The sequence below is a fragment of the Pristiophorus japonicus genome, chromosome 2 (genome assembly GCF_044704955.1).
Source record: "Pristiophorus japonicus isolate sPriJap1 chromosome 2, sPriJap1.hap1, whole genome shotgun sequence".
Taxonomy (NCBI): Eukaryota; Metazoa; Chordata; class Chondrichthyes; family Pristiophoridae; genus Pristiophorus; species Pristiophorus japonicus.
In genome coordinates, this window is record NC_091978.1 from 244,388,124 (window position 1) to 244,409,268 (window position 21,145).

Genomic DNA, 21,145 nt, shown 5'->3' on the forward strand with positions numbered 1-21,145 from the left:
TCTCTGCACAGATACTGCCTGGCCTGCTGACTGTTTCCTGCATTTTCTGTTTTTGTTTCGGATTCCAGCATACGCAGTATTTTGCTATGGTATGTTATTATATTCAATGTCTGAATTCATGACCTCTGGGTTGTTAGTTTAGTACTGTAACCAGGAAGGTACCATACGCACCATATATTACAGCCTGGGTTGGGAGAATGCCCTAACTGTGCAGCTTGGCCCCAGAGCGCGCGCTGCCCAGGCTGCGGACTTCCTGCGCAGGCGCGGTCTCCCTCGCTCAGCAGTCGCTTATCCTGCGCAGGCGCGGTGCGGAGCGTGGTTTGAAAGTGATGGCGGGTAAAGTGGCGGTGCGAGAGGGGATCACCCTGCGGGGCAGCGCGGCCATCGTCAGCGAGTTTTTCTGTGAGTGAGTGAGTGACCGGGGGACCGGGACAGGGGGAGACCGGGCACCGGCCGGTCGGCGCTCACTGCCTGAGCGACTCCGAGGGCCAGGCCGATAAATTACTGCTGGCCCGCGGCGGGCGGGGAGTTGGAGCATTAATGCTATGCTGGAAGAGCGGGGGTCATTGATGCTGTGTGGGGCATTAATACTGTGTGGGGAGGGTGGGGGGGCATTAATGCTGTGTGGGGAGGGCGGGGGGGAATTTATGCTGTGTGGGGAGGGCGGGGGGGCATTTATGCTGTGTGGGGAGGGCGGGGGGGCATTTATGCTGTGTGGGGAGGGCGGGGGGGCATTTATGCTGTGTGGGGAGGGCGGGGGGGCATTAATGCTGTGTGGGGAGGGCGGGGGGGCATTAATGCTGTGTGGGGAGGGCGGGGGGGGCATTAATGCTGTGTGGGGAGGGCGGGGGGGGCATTAATGCTGTGTGGGGAGGGTGGGGGGGGCATTAATACTGTGTGCGGAGGGCTGGGGGCATTAATGCTGTGCGGGAAGGCCCAAGGGGGGCATTAATGCTGTGTGGGGAGGGCGGGGGGGGCATTAATGCTGTGTGGGAGGGGCATTAATGCTGTGTGGGGAGGGTGGGGGGGGCATTAATACTGTGTGCGGAGGGCTGGGGGCATTAATGCTGTGCGGGGAGGCCCAGGGGGGGCATTAATGCTGTGCGGGGAGGCATTAATGCTGTGTGGGGAGGGCGGGGGGGGCATTTATGCTCTGTGGGGAGGGCCATTAATACTGAGGGCGGGGAGGCATTAATACTGTGTGCGGAGGGCTGGGGGCATTAATGCTGTGCGGGGAGGCCCAGGGGGGGCATTAATGCTGTGCGGTGAGGCCCGGGGGGGCATTAATGCTGTGCGGGGAGGGCGGGGGGCACTAATGCTGTGTGGGGAGGGCGGGGGGGCATTTATGCTGTGTGGGGAGGGCGGGGGGGGGGTCATTAATACTGAGGGCGGGGGGGCATTAATATTGTGTGCGGAGGGCTGGGGGCATTAATGCTGTGCGGGGAGGCCCAGGGGGGGCATTAATGCTGTGCGGGGAGGGCGTGGGGCACTAATGCTGGGCGGGGGGGCACTGATGCAGCGCGTGAGAGCGGGAGGGCACTGATGCAGCGCGTGAGAGCGGGAGGGCACTGATGCAGCGCGTGAGAGAGGGAGGGCACTGATGCAGCGCGGGAGGGCGGGAGGGGAGGGCACTGATGCAGCGCGTGAGAGCGGGAGGGCACTGATGCAGCGCGTGAGGACACTGATGCAGCGCGTGAGGGCACTGATGCAGCGCGTGAGAGCGGGGGCACTGATGTAGAGCGGGAGGGCACTGATGCAGCGCGTGAGAGCGGGAGGGCACTGATGCAGCGCGTGAGAGCGGGGGGGCACTGATGCAGCGCGTGAGAGCGGGGGGGCACTGATGCAGCGCGTGAGAGCGGGGGGCACTGATGCAGCGCGTGAGAGCGGGGGGGGCACTGATGCAGCGCGTGAGAGCGGGGGGGCACTGATGCAGCGTGTGGGGCGCGTGGTGCAATAATGCTGTGTGTGGGAGAGTGGGGGGGGCATTAATGCTGTACGCATCCCCGTGCCCACAAAATGAAATGAAGGACGAAACAAAGCAAGAATTTGTATTTATACAGAGCCTTATCACATCATTAGGATGGCCCAAAGCACTTTGCAACCAATAGATTACTTGTAGGTAAACATGGCAGACAATTTGTGACCAACAGGTTCTGGTTAGCTGAAATGTACAAGCTGATACTTTGCGATATGAGTAGGGACTATTTCCGTAAGACATTATTTTAGGTATGATACTGATTTAAATTTAATACAACTTCAATAGTTATGTAATATTTTCAAACTTTTATTATAAGGCCTTTTCACTTGGAGCACAATAATAGCTCCATAATAGTCAGAAAAAATAGAAATGCAAATTATAATTTAAATGGAGAAAAATTGCAAAGTGTTGCATTACAGACAGACCTGGGGGGTCCTTGTGCATGAAACAGAAAAAGTTAGTATGCAGGTTCAGCAAGTGATCAGGAAGGCAAATAGAATGTTGGCCTTTATTGCAAGGGGGATCGAGTATAAAAGCAGAGAAGTCCTGCTATAACTGTACAGAGTATTGATGAGGCCACACCTGGAGTACTGTGTACAGTTTTGGTCTCCGTATTTAAGGAAAGATACACTTGCATTGGAGGCTGTTCAGAGAAGGTTCACTAGGTTGATTCTGGAGATGAGGGGGTTGACCTATGAAGATAGGTTGAGTAGGTTGGGCCTATACTCATTGGAGTTCAGAAGAATGGGAGCTGATCTTATCGAAACATATAAGATAATGAGGGAGCTTGACAAGGTGGATATTTCCACTCATAGGGGAAACTAAAACTAGGGGTCATAGTCTCAGAATAAGGGGCCACCCATTTTAAACTGAGATGAGTTGGAATTTCTTCTGAGGGTTGTAAATCTCTGGAATTTTCTGCCCCAGAGAGCTGTGGCAGCTGGGTCATTGAATATATTTAAGGCAGCGAAAGACAGATTTTCGAGTGATAAAGGAATAAAGGTGTTGTGTATGTAAACCTGTAACTACCATGTCTAACCACCAGAGGGCTTATCCCCTGGACTCCCAAGGGATCCCACAATCCCTTCGGAGCACCTGTATATAAGGAGGCCTCACAGGCTGGAGAGGCACTCTGAGATCTGTAATAAAGGACTACATAAGAATTAGGAACAGGAGTAGGCCCATCTAGCCCCTCGAGCCTGCTCCGCCATTCAACAAGATCATGGCTGATCTGGCCGTGGACTCAGCTCCACTTACCCGCCCGCTCCCTGTAACCCTTAATTCCCTTATTGGTTAAAAATCTATCTATCTGTGACTTGAATATATTCAATGAGCTAGCCTCAACTGCGTCCTTGGGCAGAGAATTCCACAGATTCACAACCCTCTGGGAGAAGAAATTCCTTCTCAACTCGGTTTAAAATCGGCTCCCCCGTATTTTGAGGCTGTGCCCCCTAGTTCTAGTCTCCCCGACCAGTGGAAACAACCTCTCTGCCTCTATTTTGTCTATCCCTTTCATTATTTTAAATGTTTCTATAAGATCACCCCTCATCCTTCTGAACTCGAACGAGTGAAGACCCAGTCTACTCAATCTATCATCATAAGGTAACCCCCTTATCTCTGGAATCAGCCTTGTGAATCGTCTCTGTACCCCCTCCAAAGCCAGTATATCCTTCCTTAAGTAAGGTGACCAAAACTGCATGCAGTACTCCAGGTGCGGCCTCACCAATACCCTATGCAGTTGCAGCAGGACCTCCCTGCTTTTGTACTCCATCCCTCTCGCAATGAAGGCCAACATTTCATTCGCCTTCCTGATTACCTGCTGCACCTGCAAACCAACTTTTTGGGATTCATGCACAAGGACCCCTTCCCTTTTATAGGGGGCACCGGAAAAAATTTGATTTTAGCGCCCCAAAAAAAAAAACAAAAAAAAAGAAAAACACAAAAAAAACAAAAAAAAAAGGGGGGAAAAAAAAAAGGGCCTTGTAATGTCTGGAGTGTCACCCAGGTCGGGTGGCACCGTTTAATGTTTTTATGTTTTGCAGGTAAACTTAAAAGAGTTTCATGCACAAGGACCCCTTCCCTTTTATAGGGGGCACCGGAAAAAATTTGATTTTAGCGCCCCAAAAAAAAAAACAAAAAAAAAGAAAAAAAAGGGGCCTTGTAAATGTCTGCTGTGTCATCCAGGGCGGGTGGCACGGTTTAATGTTTTATGTTTTGCAGATAAACTCCAAAAAGAGTTTCATGCACAAGGACCCCTCCCCTTTTATAGGGGGCACTTGGAAAAATGTGATTTTAGCGCCCCAAAAAAAAACCAAAAAAAAGAAAGAAAAAAAAAGGAAACAAAGGGCCTTGTAAATGTCTGGTGTGTCACCCAGGTCGGGTGGCACGGTTTAATGTTTTATGTTTTGCAGATAAACTCCAAAAAGAGTTTCATGCACAAGGACCCCTTCCCTTTTATAGGGGGCACTTGGAAAAATGTGATTTTAGCGCCCCAAAAAAAACCACAAAAAAAAGGGGGGAAAAAACCACAAAAAAGGAAAAAAAAAAAGGGGCCTTGAAAATGTCTGCTGTGTCATCCAGGGCGGGTGGCACGGTTTAATGTTTATGTTTTTTTTCAGGTAAACTCAAAAAGAGTTTCATGCACAAGGAGCCCCAGGTCCCTTCCAAAAAGACTTTCATGCACAAGGACCCCCAGGTCCCTCTGCACCGCAGCATGTTGTAATTTCTCCCCATTCAAATAATATTCCCTTTTACTTTTTTTTTCCCAAGGTGGATGACCTCACACTTTCCGACATTGTATTCCATCTGCCAAACCTTAGCCCATTCGCTTAACCTATCTAAATCTCTTTGCAGCCTCTCTGTGTCCTCTACACAACCCGCTTTCCCACTAATCTTTGTGTCATCTGCAAATTTTGTTACACTACACTCTGTCCCCTCTTCCGGGTCATCTATGTATATTGTAAACAGTTGTGGTCCCAGCACCGATCCCTGTGGCACACCACTAACCACCGATTTCCAACCCGAAAAGGACCCATTTATCCCAACTCTCTGCTTTCTGTTAGCCAGCCAATTCTCTCTTTGTGTGGCACCTTATCGAATGCCTTTTGGAAATCTAAATACATCACATCCATCGGTACACCTCTATCCACCATGCTCGTTATATCCTCAAAGAATTCCAGTAAATTAGTTAAACATGATTTCCCCTTCATGAATCCATGCTGCGTCTGCTTGATTGCACTATTCCTATCTAGATGTCCCGCTATTTCTTCCTTAATGATAGTTTCAAGCATTTTCCCCACTACAGATGTTAAACTAACCGGCCTATAATTACCTGCCTTTTGTCTGCCCCCTTTTTTAAACAGAGGCGTTACACTAGCTGCTTTCCAATCCGCTGGTACCTCCCCAGAGTCCAGAGAATTTTGTTAGATTATAACGAATGCATCTGCTATAACTTCCGCCATCTCTTTTAATACCCTGGGATGCATTTTAGCAGGACATGGGGACTTGTCTACCTTGAGTCCCATTAGCCTGTCCAGCACTACCTCCCTAGTGACAGTGATTGTCTCAAGGTCCTCCCTTCCCACATTCCTGTGACCAGCAATTTTTGGCATGGTTTTTGTGTCTTCCACTGTGAAGACTGAAGCAAAATAATTGTTCATGGTCTCAGCCATTTCCACATTTCCCATTATTAAATCCCCCTTCTCATCTTCTAAGGGACCAACATTTACTTTAGTCACTCTTTTCCATTTTATATATCTGTAAAAGCTTTTACTATCTGTTTTTATGTTTTGCGCAAGTTTACCTTCGTAATCTATCTTTCCTTTCTTTATTGCTTTCTTAGTCATTCTTTGCTGTCATTTAAAATTTTCCCAATCTTCTAGTTTCCCACTAACCTTGGCCACCTTATACGCATTGGTTTTTAATTTGATCCTCTCCTTTACTTTCTTGGTTATCCACGGCTGGTTATCCCTTCTCTACCGCCCTTCTTTTTCACTGGAATATATTTTTGTTGCGCACTATGAAAGAGCTCCTTAAAAGTCCTCCACTGTTCCTCAACTACGGTCACACCTTACTTTGAGCTTGCAGTATCTAGTCTGACTCTTTTATTCAAGACATAACAAAAGGGTTATGGGGAGTGGGCAGGGAAGTGGAGCTGAGTCCATGATCAGATCAGCCATGATCTTATTAAATGGCGGAGGAGGCTCGAGGGGCCAGGTGGCCTACTCCTGCTCCTATTTCTTATGTTCTTATGAAACTTCTGCTCATCAATACTGGGTGTCAGACAAGCAGCGTGACAAATCAGAGGAAGTGGAGGGGTCAAGAGCGGTGGTGTTGAGGTAGAGCTGAGTGTTATCAATGTTCATGTGGAACCTGATGTGTTTTTGGATGATACCACTGAGGGGTTGTCGATGAGAAATAAGAGAGGACAAGGATAGATTATTGGTGGACTCCAGAGGTAACTGGGATTGGGAAGATAAGTCATGGCAGGAGATTCTCTGGCTTTGACTGGATAAATAAGAATGGAAGCAGGCGAGGGCAGTCTCACTCAGCTAGACAACGGAGGAGAGGCGTTGGAGGATGGTTTGATCAACTTTGTCAAAGGTAGCTGACAGGTTGTGGAGGGATAATGCACTACGGTCACATTGCATAGGATGTCTTTTGTGGCCTTGTATAGGGCTGTTTCAGTGCTGTCCAGCGATGCATTGCAGCCATTATAACAAACTATTCATAGTAAAATGGTTGATTTAATATGTAGCAGTAAGCCAAAATAGCTGATAAAAGCTGACATTCTTTTTCTGTTTTGAGGATGTTACATTCAAAAATAAATAATTGTTTATTGGCTCACTTGGTTACATACTTACCTGTGTCAGAAAATTTGTGGACTCCAGCGCCAACTTTAGCTTCATATTCAAAGCTGTACTAACTACATGCAGTGCTGCTGTTCTTAAGATGAGGTGTTAACTCGCATTCCTTTCAGCCTGTTCAAATAAATGTTGAAGATCCCACATCATTAGTTGAAGAGCAGCAAGGAATTCTCCTTTTATCCTGGCTCGTTTCCTCTGTCTACTATTACACCACAATAACTGATCTTCATTTTGTAGATGTTTGAAATGTTGCTGTTTACAGAACTGCTGCCTTTGGCCATACTTTAGCCACTGTACTGAAAAGTAATTTGTTGTATGTGCTTTGCAGTATTTTCGATATGTGATAAGGTTCTGTGTAAATGCAAGTGTCGCTTTCTTTAGTCTGCTTAACAAGATGTAGTTAGTATAGATTACCCTTTATCTCTGGATTGTGTCAGGAGAAAACAGACTTATTGATGATTTGTCATCACTATTAATCTTGCCTCAGAAGAGGATGTTACATAGAATTACTTCGAAACAGGTCATTCAGCCCAACAGGTCTATTCTGGTGTTTATTCTACACAGGAGCATCCTCCTACTTGCTTCATCTAACCCATTCAGCATAACCACCTAGTCCTTTCTCCCTCATGTACTTACCTAGCATCTCCTTAAATGCACCTATGCTATTCACTTCAACTACTCCTTGTGGCAGCAAGTTCCACATTCTAACCACTCTGAGAAAAGAGTTTCTCCTGAATTCCCTACTGGATTTATCAATGTCTATAATGTCCTACTGCATTATGAGCTACCTTTCCTTCCCCTACCACTGCCCGCCCCCCCATCATCCATTTCCCATACCAGACAGTCTTTTGGTCTCCAAGTGATACTTACATTTCAGGTATGAATTTAAGTCAGATTTGTGTCAACTGTTAACAGCCTTCATTTTGCTTGGGGCCCAATGGTCTTGGGATATTCAATTTTATCCACTCACTCTGGTCTGATTTTGCATTCCATCTAGTTAAGGGACTGATTACTACAGCCAACTCTACTGTCCAGTCTTTTAATTTTTTTTTAATGTTACTTTATGATCACAAGTGAAAATAATATGTTTATGTCCAGGAATACTGTGACATCTGTCATTAAATGCTGTTTTGTATAACATTTCAGTAACTTTTCTGCTCTAAGGAAGTAGATGGTTGAGGGTTTTGCTACAAATACAGTAATTTTCTCCAATATTGGGAAGACTGAAACCATTGTTTTCAGTCCCCACCACAAACTCCGTTCGCTAGCCACTGACTTCATCCCTCTCCCGAGCACGTGTATCATATCTGACCCTGAAATGTCCATACATCCGAGGCATAACTAAGATCACCTATATCCACCTCTAACATTGTCTGTCTCCGTCCCTGCCTCAGCTCATCTGCTGCTGAAACCCTCATCCATGCCTTTGTTACCTCTAGACTTGACTATTCCAACGCACACCTGGCTGGCCTCCCGCATTCTACCCTACGTAAACTTGTGATCCAAAGCTTGGCTGCCCGTGTCCTAACTCGCACCAAGTCCCGTTTATCCATCACTCCTGTGCTCACTGACATACATTGACTCGTGGTTAAGCAACGCCTCGATTTCAAAATTCTCATCCTTGTTTTCAAATCCCTCCAAGGCCTCGCCCCTCCCTATCTCTATAATCTCCTTCAGCCCCACAACTCTGAGATCTCCACTCTCCTCAAATTCTGCCCTCTTGAGCATCCTTGATTATAATCGCTCAATCATCGGTTTCCATGCCTTCAGCTGCCAAGGCCCTAAGCTCTGGAACTCACTCCCTAAACCTCACTGCCTCTCTACCTCTCTCCTCCTTTTAAGACGCTCCTTAAAACCTACCTTTTTGACCAAGCTTTTGATCATCGGCCCTAATTTGGTCTTGGGTGACTCGGTGTCAAATTTCTGTTTTATAACACTCCTATGAAGCGCCTTGAGACATTTTATTATGTTAAAGGCTCTATATAAATACAAGTTGTTGTAATATTAACATCAGCGTCTTCCTGACAACGGAGGCAGCGCGAGCCTGGAGCAGCTGGAGGGAGATTTAAACATCAGACTCTCCCTGATAACTGAGGCAGATCGAGCCTAGAGCTATTACAGATCCTATCAAGAGTACAAAATGAGAAATAAAAAGTAATAAAATTATGACATCACAAGGATGGAGGACAGTGATTGGTTCTTCCAGGTAATTGAATCACTGGACAGGGAAGGAATCTTAAAGACAGCTAATAACTGATTTAATTTGATTCAATTGCCGATTTTCTAATTTTAACTTGATTTATAATTATGGTATATATTTAATTTTGTTTAATTATAATCAATCTTTATTATACTGATTTTACTATTGTATACTCCTTATTGCATTATTTACAATGTAATTTGAATTTCTTTTTTAAAAAATTTTTTGCCTGTGTCTTATCTGCATGCGCATTTTGGCTGCCGCTTCAGACCCGAGCCTTTAACCTCTTTTTACACGTCTCCTGCTTTTTCTCGTTCCCTCAATGGTCAATATCTAACGTGTTGTAAAATTGTTGTGAAGCGCCTTGGGACGTTTTTCTACGTTAAAGGCGCTATATGAGTAAAAGTTATTATTATATTGCATAGTAACCTGAAAAATCATATGGTTTGGTTTTACTTAATAGCAGGTGTCAATTGTTAATGTTTTAGCTTATGGGATCAACAGCATCTTGTACCAGCGTGGAATCTATCCACCAGAATCTTTCACACGAATACAGAAGTATGGGCTTACAATGCTTGTTACAACGGATCCTGTCCTTAACAACTATTTGAAGAATGTAGTTGGCCAGTTAAAAGGTATTGTTCTGGTTGATTTCAATTTTGCATTGCAAGATTTTGAGCATCTGTTGTTTGTGAAATGTTTTTGCAAGAGTAGGCCAAGTCTGGTCTATCGTCACAAATGTATGATTTAAAACTCTAGTAACCTTAATTTTGAAAGTCTGATGAAATAATTCAGGTGTCTGCTGTTGACCATGTATTCTGGCTTCACCTAAATAATGTTAATATGTTGGCTGTGGCTCAGTGGTAGCACTCTCGCATCTGAGTCAGAAGATTGTGGGTTTATTCCCACTCCAGAGACATGAGCACATAATCCAGGCTGATACTCCAGTGCAGTGCTGAGGGAGTGCAGCACTGTCAGAGGTGCTGCCTTTTGGAGGAGACGTTAAACCAAGGCCTTATCTGCCCTCTCGGGTGGATCCCATGCCATTCTTTTGAAGAAGAGCAGGGGTGTTGCCCACCTGTCCTGGCCAATATTTATCCCTCAACCAACATCACTTTAAAAAAAAACCTGATTATCTAGTCATTATCACATTGCGGTTTGTGGGGCCCTGCAGTGGGCATATTGGCTACTGTGTTTTCTACATTACAACAGTGACTACACTTCAAAAGTATTTAATTGACTAATACATCTTGGGATATCCTGAGGTCGTCATCATCATCATAGGCAGTCCCTCGAAATCGAGGAAGACTTGCTTCCACTCTAAAAATGAGTTCTTGGGTGACTGAACAGTCCAATACGGGAATTACAGTCTCTGTCACAGTTAAGACAGACAGTTGTTGAAGGAAAGGGTGGGTGGGACTGGTTTGCCACATGCTCCTTCCGCTGCCTGTGCTTGATTTCTGCATGCTCTCGTCGATGAGACTCGAATTTCTCCAGCGATTTGAGGTGTCTGCTGTATATGATCCACGATGAGGTCGTGAAAGACGCCATAGTAATGCAAGTTGTTAACATGCACCAACGTACTTAATCTTGGAGGGGTCTCAATTATTTGGATGACTTAAGTTTCTCGAGTATAGCTCTGAAAGTTAAGCCCATGGACCCTGAGCCTATAGTAGCAGAAGCTCTGCTACTTTATTCATGTATGTGACATTCAAACTTTTTCTTTTAGACAATTGTTCTTAGCGTAATCACTTGAAAGGGAGAAAAATGGAAACTACAAAAACCTAGGTCCTCTGGGTGTAGTTACCATTGCATGTCCTCGTGGAGGAGAGTTGCATTTAATTTCCTTATCATTTTCTCCTCCTCCCTCTCCAAGTGGTGCAGCATTAGATTCATTTTTTTAAATGACAGGGATGCAAGTGGACAGCTGCAGTTGCAATTAGACACATGCCTGTGTGCTCCATGTACAATGTGTTACCTACTGGCCTGCAAATGCTGGTGAAATAATTTTATTTTAAATTGAGATAACTGGCTTTTTATCTCTTGGGTACTGCAGCGAATCATTTAAGTCCTTTTTTAAGATTGAGTTTAAAAAGTTGTCTGCACTCTATGTTGCAACTAATTTGTAAGGAAGTTATGCTAAATATTTATAAATCATTGGTAAGGCTTCAGCTGGAGTATTGTGTCCAATTCTGGGCACTACACAGGAATTTGACTCCTTTACTGCTTTTTCCTTGTTCTAAATCTGTTTTTGTGTTTCAGATTGGTTATGTCACCACTTCGTTCAAAGGCTTGTGGTGGTTATCAACAGTATTGAAACTAATGAGGTTCTAGAAAGATGGCAGTTCGATATTGAGTGTGACAAAACCATGACTGAAAACAGGTAAGTATTGCTGAGAACTATTCATATTAAAACATCTTATGGACTAGTCCAAGCTGTAAAAAAAAAACCCAAGCATCATGTTTTAAGGTTGCTGCCTCTAGAGCCATCTTTGATTCAAAAAGGTTAGATCTGTCTTAGCTAATCACTTTCCTTTTTGAGAAGGATTGGAGGTGTCTCGAAATGTTCATGAGTGCTTTTCCTTTTTGTGTGTATGTAAATGTCATTTGTAAACAGATTTGCAGTAATAAATGGATCTCATTTAAAATAATTTTCCCTCACACAAAAAGTTCTGTCTCCCTTTGTTTGTCTACGTCTCGAAAACAGCCCCTTTGAGACAAGCAGAATATGGATCTCCAGGCTGAAGCCTTAAAGTGATGAAGAAAAATGTGCAAGAGCTCATAGTTAGCCCTCTTCCTTAGTAACCTTTTACACCTAAACTAAATAAGCAATAAACTAATAATTCAAATGTTATATGTATAGCCTTTGTACGAATAGACTACACACTGGGTCAGGTGATTGTTGCAATGATCACTTGTTATGTTAGATCAAGCTTACTAGTCTCTGCAACATTACAGAGTTATGGGGGCAGTGCCATTCTGTGATTTATTTTCCATAGGCTGCACAGGTGCTAGATAGATGGAACTTACCTTCATGTCCAAAAGCGCTTTATAGCCAATGAAATACTTTTGAAGTGTAGTCAATGTTATAATGTAGGAAATGCGGCAGCCAATTTGTGCACAGCCATCTCCCGCAAAACAGCAATGAGACAAATTATCGGTTGAGAAATAAATATAAGCCAGGACACGGGGAGAACTCCCCTGCTCTTCGAAATAGTGCCATGGGATCTTTTATGTCCACCTGAGGGGGCAGACGGGACCTCGGTTCAATATCTCATTCGAAAGCCGGCACCTTCAACAGTGCAGCAGTGTCAGCCTAGATTTTGTGCTCATGTCTCTAGAGTGGGACTTGAATGCACAACCTTCTGACTCGGAGGTGAGAGTGCTACCCACTGAGCCACGGCTGACACTGCTTCTATTTTAATCCACATCTTACCCATGTTCTGCTGTGAAAATTAGGTAAATACGGTGATCCTACAATTGTTCAAACTGCATAGTGCTTGTCTTGGAAAAAATGGAAAGAGTAGAGACAGTGTAAGGTTGAAATCTCATGTAAGGGTTCAGACATAAGCTGCTTGAGCTTGGTTATCTCCTGAAGATGAGGTGAGATTATAGCCTTGCACCCATTATTTTTTATGTAGGTTCAGTAGTCGGAGCATTAAGTACTACAAGGAGGCAGCTGTAGTTGTATGTCTGCTTGCACTTGTGTGGGGAAAGCCAAATATACTCTGAACTCCTGCTTGCAATGCTGCTTATTCGCCTGATTGCCACGGATGTTTTTAATGGTTTAAGAATAGATCTGACTGTAAGCTTCATAGTGGCTATTGTTATAATGCAACATTACTGTCTCAATCACCTTTTTTGGGTAGTGTGCTATAGATTCAGATTTGTATTGCAAATGAAATACCAATCAAAAAGATGGTGCCACACCAGCACCATATGAGTATATGGTATAAAGAGCCTGGGTAGTATTACTCCTTTGTTCCTTCCAGCCCCCTCCCCCATCCAGTGGTGGGTATTGTGCTGTATGTAGTTTATACATGATGTCCGTACTGAAGAACTAGCAATTATGATATAATCACTGAAGGTTTTTGAAGTGATTGACAGTTAATTATGAAGAAAGAACAGTCCCACAGACATGTATGTACATGACCATAAACTTTATGCGGCTAAAATTGCAGTCTCTGACGACGTATTCTGTATTTTGTCTTTAATACTCTTATCACTGACTCCACGAGGTCTAATATTGTATTTGAGCTGTTGTGACCATTTATTGTAACTCCAGAGTGAGGCACAAGCATGGTGGGCAGCCTTTTATACTGGGCCCTGCACACCTATGCAGGTGTCCCTCAGGCCTCCCACCGCAGTGCCCTCTGGTGGCACACCTTGTGTGATTATACAGTTACTATACATGGTCTACATACATGACATCACTCCCTCCCCCCCCAAGTCTTTAATGCAAATTGACTTTTACATTGACGGTGACCTGGGCTTTGCTCTTCCTGATTGACCTTTGGAGGGTCGCTTCTAGCTTGGGTGGGTTGGTAGTGAGATTTGTTGCCAGTGGTTTCTGGTTGTGAGTCCATGACTACTCCATTCTCCCCCACCCCCCTGCCCCACACAGAGATTATGCTAATGACCCGTTGCATTCAAGTTCATCACATGGGTTTTACATTTACATCTTGGTACATTTGTTGGGTGGATTACAGTTGTGCTTCTTTGTGTGGTACATTTACAATATCAGTACAAGTACACAAGAACAGTCTAGTTCCAGCTTGGCCGGAGGAGATCCAGGTCATCGTCCCATGCTAGTGGGCGAGGTGATCTCATTTTGCTCGCGTTGCCGGAGCTCAAGGCTCTTGCTGTTACTCCTAGTGTCGGGCAGGCCCAAAGACAGCTGATGTGTCTGTGACCGCCCTGTCCTTTTCATTTGCACAGTGTCGCTGCTGCTCCCTGGGAAGCGGTCTGAGTGAGTGAGTGTTTCGTCTAAGCAACGGTGCGGCTGCCTCGTCTTGTCTAGCAGTTCGCAGGGGACTGCTGACTCGCGTTCCTTGAGGGCACCGTTGCGTGCATTCTCTAGTTTGGGATCCTGGCTGGTCCAGGTCCCGTTCGGAGGAGCCGTTGCGGGTGACCCTTCGCTCTTGGGCATTGCCGTGATGGCAAGTGGGTTTTTGTGGCTGCGCCTTTTCCACCCAGGTGGTGGGCGACAGTCGTCGACTGCGAGCATAGGCACAGTTTACTGTTTCTGGCCCGTGGCGGTTCATGCCATCGGGTGCCTGCAATGTTAACCCAATCTGAGGCAGGGTATCGCTACCGGTGCCTCTGCTCGTTTATTCTGCGGCTTGTCTACTTCTGTCAGCTGTGGGGACGCTTTATGATACATCGTTCTGGTCCCGGGGACACAGGCTACAGCATTGAGTAGCCTGCTGTATACGACCATTACGTGTTCGCCCGCTACATTGGCTGATTGCAATTTGCACCTGACATCGCTCAACAACATTTTGCTCGTTACAGCTGGACTTTTACATTGGTTGCCAATTTCAAGCAGTTCATTCAAAAATGGTGGGTTGCTGGTCTCCTCTAAAATGGCCTTACTACTTTTACCCCAATCGTCTTCCTTGTGTGGAACCATGTGTCGTTGCTCCATTAGCGCTACGCCTCATGGTTTGGCCGCCATATTTTCCCTGTCCATGATGTCGACTGCCGCAATCTTCTTTCCCAGGGATTCTGCCACTGAAGCTGGGAAGGTGCCCTCGGATCCAATCTTCCTCCCCAGGAGTCCTGCCACTGAAACCGGGAAGGGGCGTTCAGGTCGTCTCAGCCGGATCATCGGCACGCAGTTGTGATGAGCGGTCTGTGCCTTGGGAGCTGCGCGGATCTGCTGTCCGGTGCCTGATCCAACCGAAGGTGGGGGCTTGCTCTGCCTCTGAGCACGGGGGACGTCGATCGCTGGAGGGATGAAGTCTTCCCAGTTCCAATGAATTTTCCCCATCCATCTTCTTCCAAGTAGCGTTGGTCCAGCACCTGAAACAATCCACAATGTTAAATTGTGCACTGTGCCATCATGGGATATACTTACATCTGTACTACCAATAACTGATATCAGTTCCTTGGTGTAGGTGCGCAACTGCCTGAACCGGGACCAGCTTGGGTCGTTCAGCTTGATCGTACCATAGCCTTTTAACGGCTTCCTGGCTCATTACTGACTGACTCGCCCCCGTGTCTACTTCCATGAAGACTGGAACGCCATTTATCTTGACTTCCATTATCACTGGAGGACAATCTGTGGTGCAGGTAGATACTCCATACACTTCGTCCTGGGACTGAGCTGCCTCTCGAGCCATCTCCTCGTAATCTGCACTGGGTTCACGGCCATCTGCTGACTCCTCTTCCACGTGGTGAGTCACAGCTCTCTTGCACATTCGCTGGAGGTGGCCCTTTGTGCTGCAGCATTTGCACAGATAGTCTCTGAACCGACACTGATGAGCCCTGTGATTACCCCTGCAACGCCAGCATGGTGCTACTCGACTTGCGTTTGCACCCCTCAAGACTCTGAGTTAAAGGACTCGGGGGCCTGTATACTCTGCCCTGATTCATAATCAACAGTTCTGCCTGTGAAAGGCACCATTCTATTTACAGTACTTGTGGGGTTTGAGTTCTGAGAGTGAGTCATCATCTGCTTGCAGCTGTAGCTTGAGGTCATGAACGCCTGGCTGATGCTGATGGCCTTCTGCAGAGTGACGGTGGTTTCGGCAGACAGTAGCCTGTGAAGAAGGGCCTCATGACCGATGCCAATTACGAAGACGCCCCGCAATGCATCGGTGAGGGATGCGACGAATTCACACGGTCCTGCCAGCCTCCTGAGGTCGGCAGCGCACTTTGTGATTTCCTGGCTCTTGGGGCGGCGGTGTGTATAAAATCGATACCTGGCCGTGAGGATGCTCTCCTTCAGTTTGAGTTGGTCCTGAATTAGCACTTTCAGCTCCTCTTATGACTTGGTCGTTGTTTTCTCTGGTGCAAACAAGTCCCTGATGAGGCCATAGACCGCAGGCCCTCAACAGGATAGCTCTGCGCTTATCTGCTAGTGTGGTCAGATCATCGCCTACCAGGTCGTTTGCTACGAAATATTGGGCGAGCTGCTCCGTAAGGGCTTCCCAATCTTCACCCTCTCAGAACTTTTCTAATGCAACGTTGGTCATTTTTGCGTGAAAGTTCGTAATCTCATCGCCAGTTATTATGGAGTCATTCATAAGGGTATTAAAGACATGAGGTCTAGTATTGTACTTGAGCTGCTGTGACCTTAGTCCTATTGTAACTCCAGAGTGAGGCACAAGCATGGTGGGCAGCCTTTTATACTGGGCCCTGCATACCTATGCAGGTGACCCTCAGGTCTCCCACCGCAGTGCCCTCTGGTGGCACACCTTATGTGATTATACAGTTAGTATACATGGTCTACATACATGACACTGAGTCCGCATGCGTGAAATCCAGAACTTGCCTGGTACACCATGACAGATCCTCAGAATTCAGTATTCCTGGTGCAGAGTTGGGCTATTTGCCCAACAACTGCCCAGCAATTGCCCGCACAACTCATACAGCTGGTAAAAGCAGGCGTAGGGCCTGCTTTAGCCAGCATAAGGGTATAGGCTTAAATAAAACATTTAAAAATCCAAAATAATGCATATACACTTTAAATTAGTTTATGCAAATATTGATCTGGATTAAGATGTTTAAAATTATTTATCAAAATATGACATTTTTATGAGGTTGGTGCAAAGAAGGGACTTATGAATAAAATTGCAATTCAGTACATCTTTAATTATTAGAATTTTATTAAATATAAAATTATTTGGAAATTCCATTGCATATCATTAAGGAATTCCCTTCGTAAATGATTGCAATGGAATCTTCCTTTGTGATTGGAGGACCGGGCCCACGTGATCCCAGGGACACTTCTGAACCGCCTGCGTCCCTGGGATCCATGGGCCTTTACGCTGCCGTACGCCTGAAGGCCCGAGACCGCAACTCTACGCAGCCTGGAGGTAGGTTCGTAATTGTTTCGCAAGTCAGAGGCTTGGATGAATTACAACAATTGTACATTCCTGTCTGGCGTAAAAATAAAAAAGGGAAGGTGGCTCAACCGTGGCTATCTAGGGAAATCAGGGATAGTATTAAAGCCAAGGAAGTGGCATACAAATTGGCCAGAAATAGCAGCGAACCTGGGGACTGGGAGAAATTTAGAACTCGGCAGAGGAGGACAAAGGGTTTGATTAGGGCAGGGAAAATGGAGTACGAGAAGAAGCTTGCAGGGAACATTAAGGTGGATTGCAAAAGTTTCTATCGGTATGTAAAGAGAAAAAGGTTGGTGAAGACAAACGTAGGTCCCCTGCAGTCAGAATCAGGGGAAGTCATAACGGGGAACAAAGAAATGGCAGACCAATTGAACAAGTACTTTGGTTCGGTATTCACTAAGGAGGATACAAACAACTTTCCGGATATAAAAGGGGTCAGAGGGTCTAGTAAGGAGGGGGAACTGAGGGAAATCTTTATTAGTCGGGAAATTGTGTTGGGGAAATTGATGGGATTGAAGGCCGATAAATCCCCAGGGCCTGATGGACTGCATCCTAGAGTACTTAAGGAGGTGGCCTTGGAAATAGCGGATGCATTGACAGTCATTTTCCAACATTCCATTGACTCTGGATCAGTTCCTATGGAGTGGAGGGTAGCCAATGTAACCCCACTTTTTAAAAAAGGAGGGAGAGAGAAAACAGGGAATTATAGACCGGTCAGCCTGACCTCAGTAGTGGGTAAAATGATGGAATCAATTATTAAGGATGTCATAGCAGTGCATCTGGAAAATGGTGACATGATAGGTCCAAGTCAGCATGGATTTGTGAAAGGGAAATCATGCTTGACAAATCTTCTGGAATTTTTTGAGGATGTTTCCAGTAAAGTGGACAAAGGAGAACCAGTTGATGTGGTATATTTGGACTTTCAGAAGGCTTTCGACAAGGTCCCACACAAGAGATTAATGTGCAAAGTTAAAGCACATGGGATTGGGGGTAGTGTGCTGACGTGGATTGAGAACTGGTTGTCAGACAGGAAGCAAAGAGTAGGAGTAAACGGGTACTTTTCAGAATGGCAGGCAGTGACTAGTGGAGTGCCGCAAGGTTCTGTGCTGGGGCCCCAGCTGTTTACATTGTACATTAATGATTTAGACGAGGGGATTAAATGCAGTATCTCCAAATTTGCGGATGATACTAAGTTGGGTGGCAGTGTGAGCTGCGAGGAGGATGCTATTAGGCTGCAGAGTGACTTGGATAGGTTAGGTGAGTGGGCAAATGCATGGCAGATGAAGTATAATGTGGATAAATGTGAGGTTATCCACTTTGGTGGTAAAAACAGAGAGACAGACTATTATCTGAATGGTGACAGATTAGGAAAAGGGAAGGTGCAACGAGACCTGGGTGTCATGGTACATCAGTCATTGAAGGTTAGCATGCAAGTAGAGCAGGTGGTTAAGAAAGCAAATGGCATGTTGGCCTTCATAGCGAGGGGATTTGAATACAGGGGCAGGGAGGTGTTGCTACAGTTGTACAGGGCCTTGGTGAGGCCACACCTGGAGTATTGTGTACAGTTTTGGTCTCCTAACTTGAGGAAGGACATTCTTGCTATTGAGGGAGTGTAGCGAAGGTTCACCAGACTGATTCCCGGGATGGCGGGACTGACCTATCAAGAAAGATTGGATCAACTGGGCTTGTATTCACTGGAGTTCAGAAGAATGAGAGGGGACCTCATAGAAACGTTTAAAATTCTGACGGGTTTAGACAGGTTAGATGCAGAAAGAATGTTCCCAATGTTGGGGAAGTCCAGAACCAGGGGTCACAGTCTGAGGATAAGGGGTAAGCCATTTAGGACCGAGATAAGGAGAAACTTCTTCACCCAGAGAGTGGTGAACCTGTGGAATTCTCTACCACAGAAAGTAGTTGAGGCCAATTCACTAAATATATTCAAAAGGGAGTTAGATGAAGTCCTTACTACTCGGGGGATCAAGGGTTATGGCGAGAAAGCAGGAAGGGGGTACTGAAGTTTCATGTTCAGCCATGAACTCATTGAATGGCGGTGCAGGCTAGAAGGGCTGAATGGCCTGCTCCTGCACCTATTTTCTATGTTTCTATGTTTCTACTCTGGAGGTATGCCTCTGATTGCAGTTTTTTGCCCCAAATAACTGCAAAGATCACTATAAATTTCTCTTCATTGAGAATAATGAAAGTTAGTAATATTTATGTCTAAACTCTAGAAAACTTCTGCAAAATGTGTATCATTTGTTTTTAATAAATGTATTTCTAAAGATGTGGGAAAAGGAAAAACATGCAGCTTACAAGCTAATCTGGAATAGTTTTCCTGCTATAAATTTGACCCAGTTGGATTGTTTTGGGGTAAGATTGACAGCTTTCGGGTGGAATTGCCTCCCTGAACTGTTTAGTGGAGGTTTAAATAATTACTGCTCCGCTCTCTTTGTTTTTATTTAAGCTTTCCTTTATGTAACGTAGCAACTGTCAGCTAATTGTATTATTCGTTATCAAATCTGGCAAGTTAATTTGTCAGTTGGAAAATCCAAATGGAATTAACTGAAGTGTGGAATCATGAAGTAATTATAGAGATAGGAAAAGTTACAAAACATTGCATTAAAATACAGAAGTATAATGCTTTAACTGACTTGCACACACTAACTTTATTATTCTGTGGACTTTAACAGCTTGGCTTAAGTGTCAGCTTGGCTCAGTGCCTCCGAGTCAAGCTGATTCCATGAGCACATTATCTAGGAAGACTGTTCAGTGCAATACTGAGGGAGTGCTTCATGGTGGAAGTGCCCAATCCACTTGCTCAGGTGTTTGGAATGGATTCTATGGCACTTTCTCCAAGGAGATCTTCTGGTGTACTGGCCAACAATCTTCTCTGAACCAGATTAAGTAGATATTCATCTGTGATGTTTGTGGCACCTTGCCATGCAGAAATTAACTGCTGTATTTAATTGCAAAGTGAATATTTTCAAAAAATAATTCAGTGGCAACGAGGCACTTTTGGGCATTCTGAAGGTGTGAAAGGCTCTATCTGGATGCAAATTTTTTCTTTCTTTGCATTTGTTTTTATTACCGACATTTCTTCACTACATTCCTCCCTCTGCCTGTGCACCGAACGACTTCTCATCCTCAGTGATTTCAACCTCAATCTCATTCATCATGCTCTCTCTCCTCCGAGTCCACTAGCCTCCTCTCCTCCCTTAATCTCTCCCGCCATACAGACTCGCCAACCCATTTCACTGCCAGCCCCTCGACCTTGCCATCTCTCGTGGCCTCCCTACTCCCATCGTGTCAATCGCAGATAAGGCCATCTCTGACCACTTACATAAGAACATGAGAAATGGGTGCAGGAGTAGGCCATTTGGCCCCTCGAGCCTGCTCCGCCATTCAATAAGATCATGGCTGATCTGATCATGGACTCAACTCCGCTTCCCTGCCTGCTCCCCATAACCCTTTACTCCCTTATCGCTCAAAAAATCTGTCTATCTACGCCTTAAATATATTCAATGACCCAGCCTCCACAGCTCCTGGGGCAGAGAATTCCATGGATTTACAACCCTCGGAGAAGAAATTCCTCCTTATCTCAGTTTTAAATGGGTGGCCCCTTATTCTGAGACTATGTCCCTTAGTTTTAGTTTCCCTTTGAGTGGAAATATCCTCTCTGCATCCACCATGTCAAGCTCCCTCATTATCTTACATCTTTCAATAAGATCACCTCTCATTCTTCTGAACTCCAGTGTATAGGCCCAACCTACTCAACCTATCTTCATAAGTCAGCCCCCTCATCTCCGGAATCAACCTAGTGAACGTTCTCCGAACAGCCTCCAATGCAAGTATATCCTTCCTTAAATACGGAGACCAAAACTGTACGCAGTACATCCTGTACAGTTGTAGCAGGACTTCTCTGTTTTTATACTCTATCCCCCTTGCAATAAAGGCTAACATTCCATTTGCCTTCCTGATTACTTGCTGTACCTGCATACTAACTTTGTGTGTTTCATGCACAAGGACCCCCAGG

At 45.4% G+C, this 21,145-nt stretch overlaps 1 protein-coding gene across 1 annotated transcript in view; it reads left to right on the forward strand.

The window, feature by feature from the left end:
- Window positions 1-297: 297 nt before the first annotated feature.
- The window catches only part of mad2l1 (MAD2 mitotic arrest deficient-like 1 (yeast)), a 39,024-nt gene continuing 18,176 nt past the window's right edge, over window positions 298-21,145 (forward strand). The window contains exons 1-3 of the mRNA XM_070871109.1: window positions 298-402; window positions 9,532-9,678; window positions 11,306-11,426. Coding sequence (XP_070727210.1) covers window positions 330-402; window positions 9,532-9,678; window positions 11,306-11,426 — 341 coding nt within the window. The 5' untranslated portion in view covers window positions 298-329. The remainder of the gene's footprint in view (window positions 403-9,531; window positions 9,679-11,305; window positions 11,427-21,145) is intronic.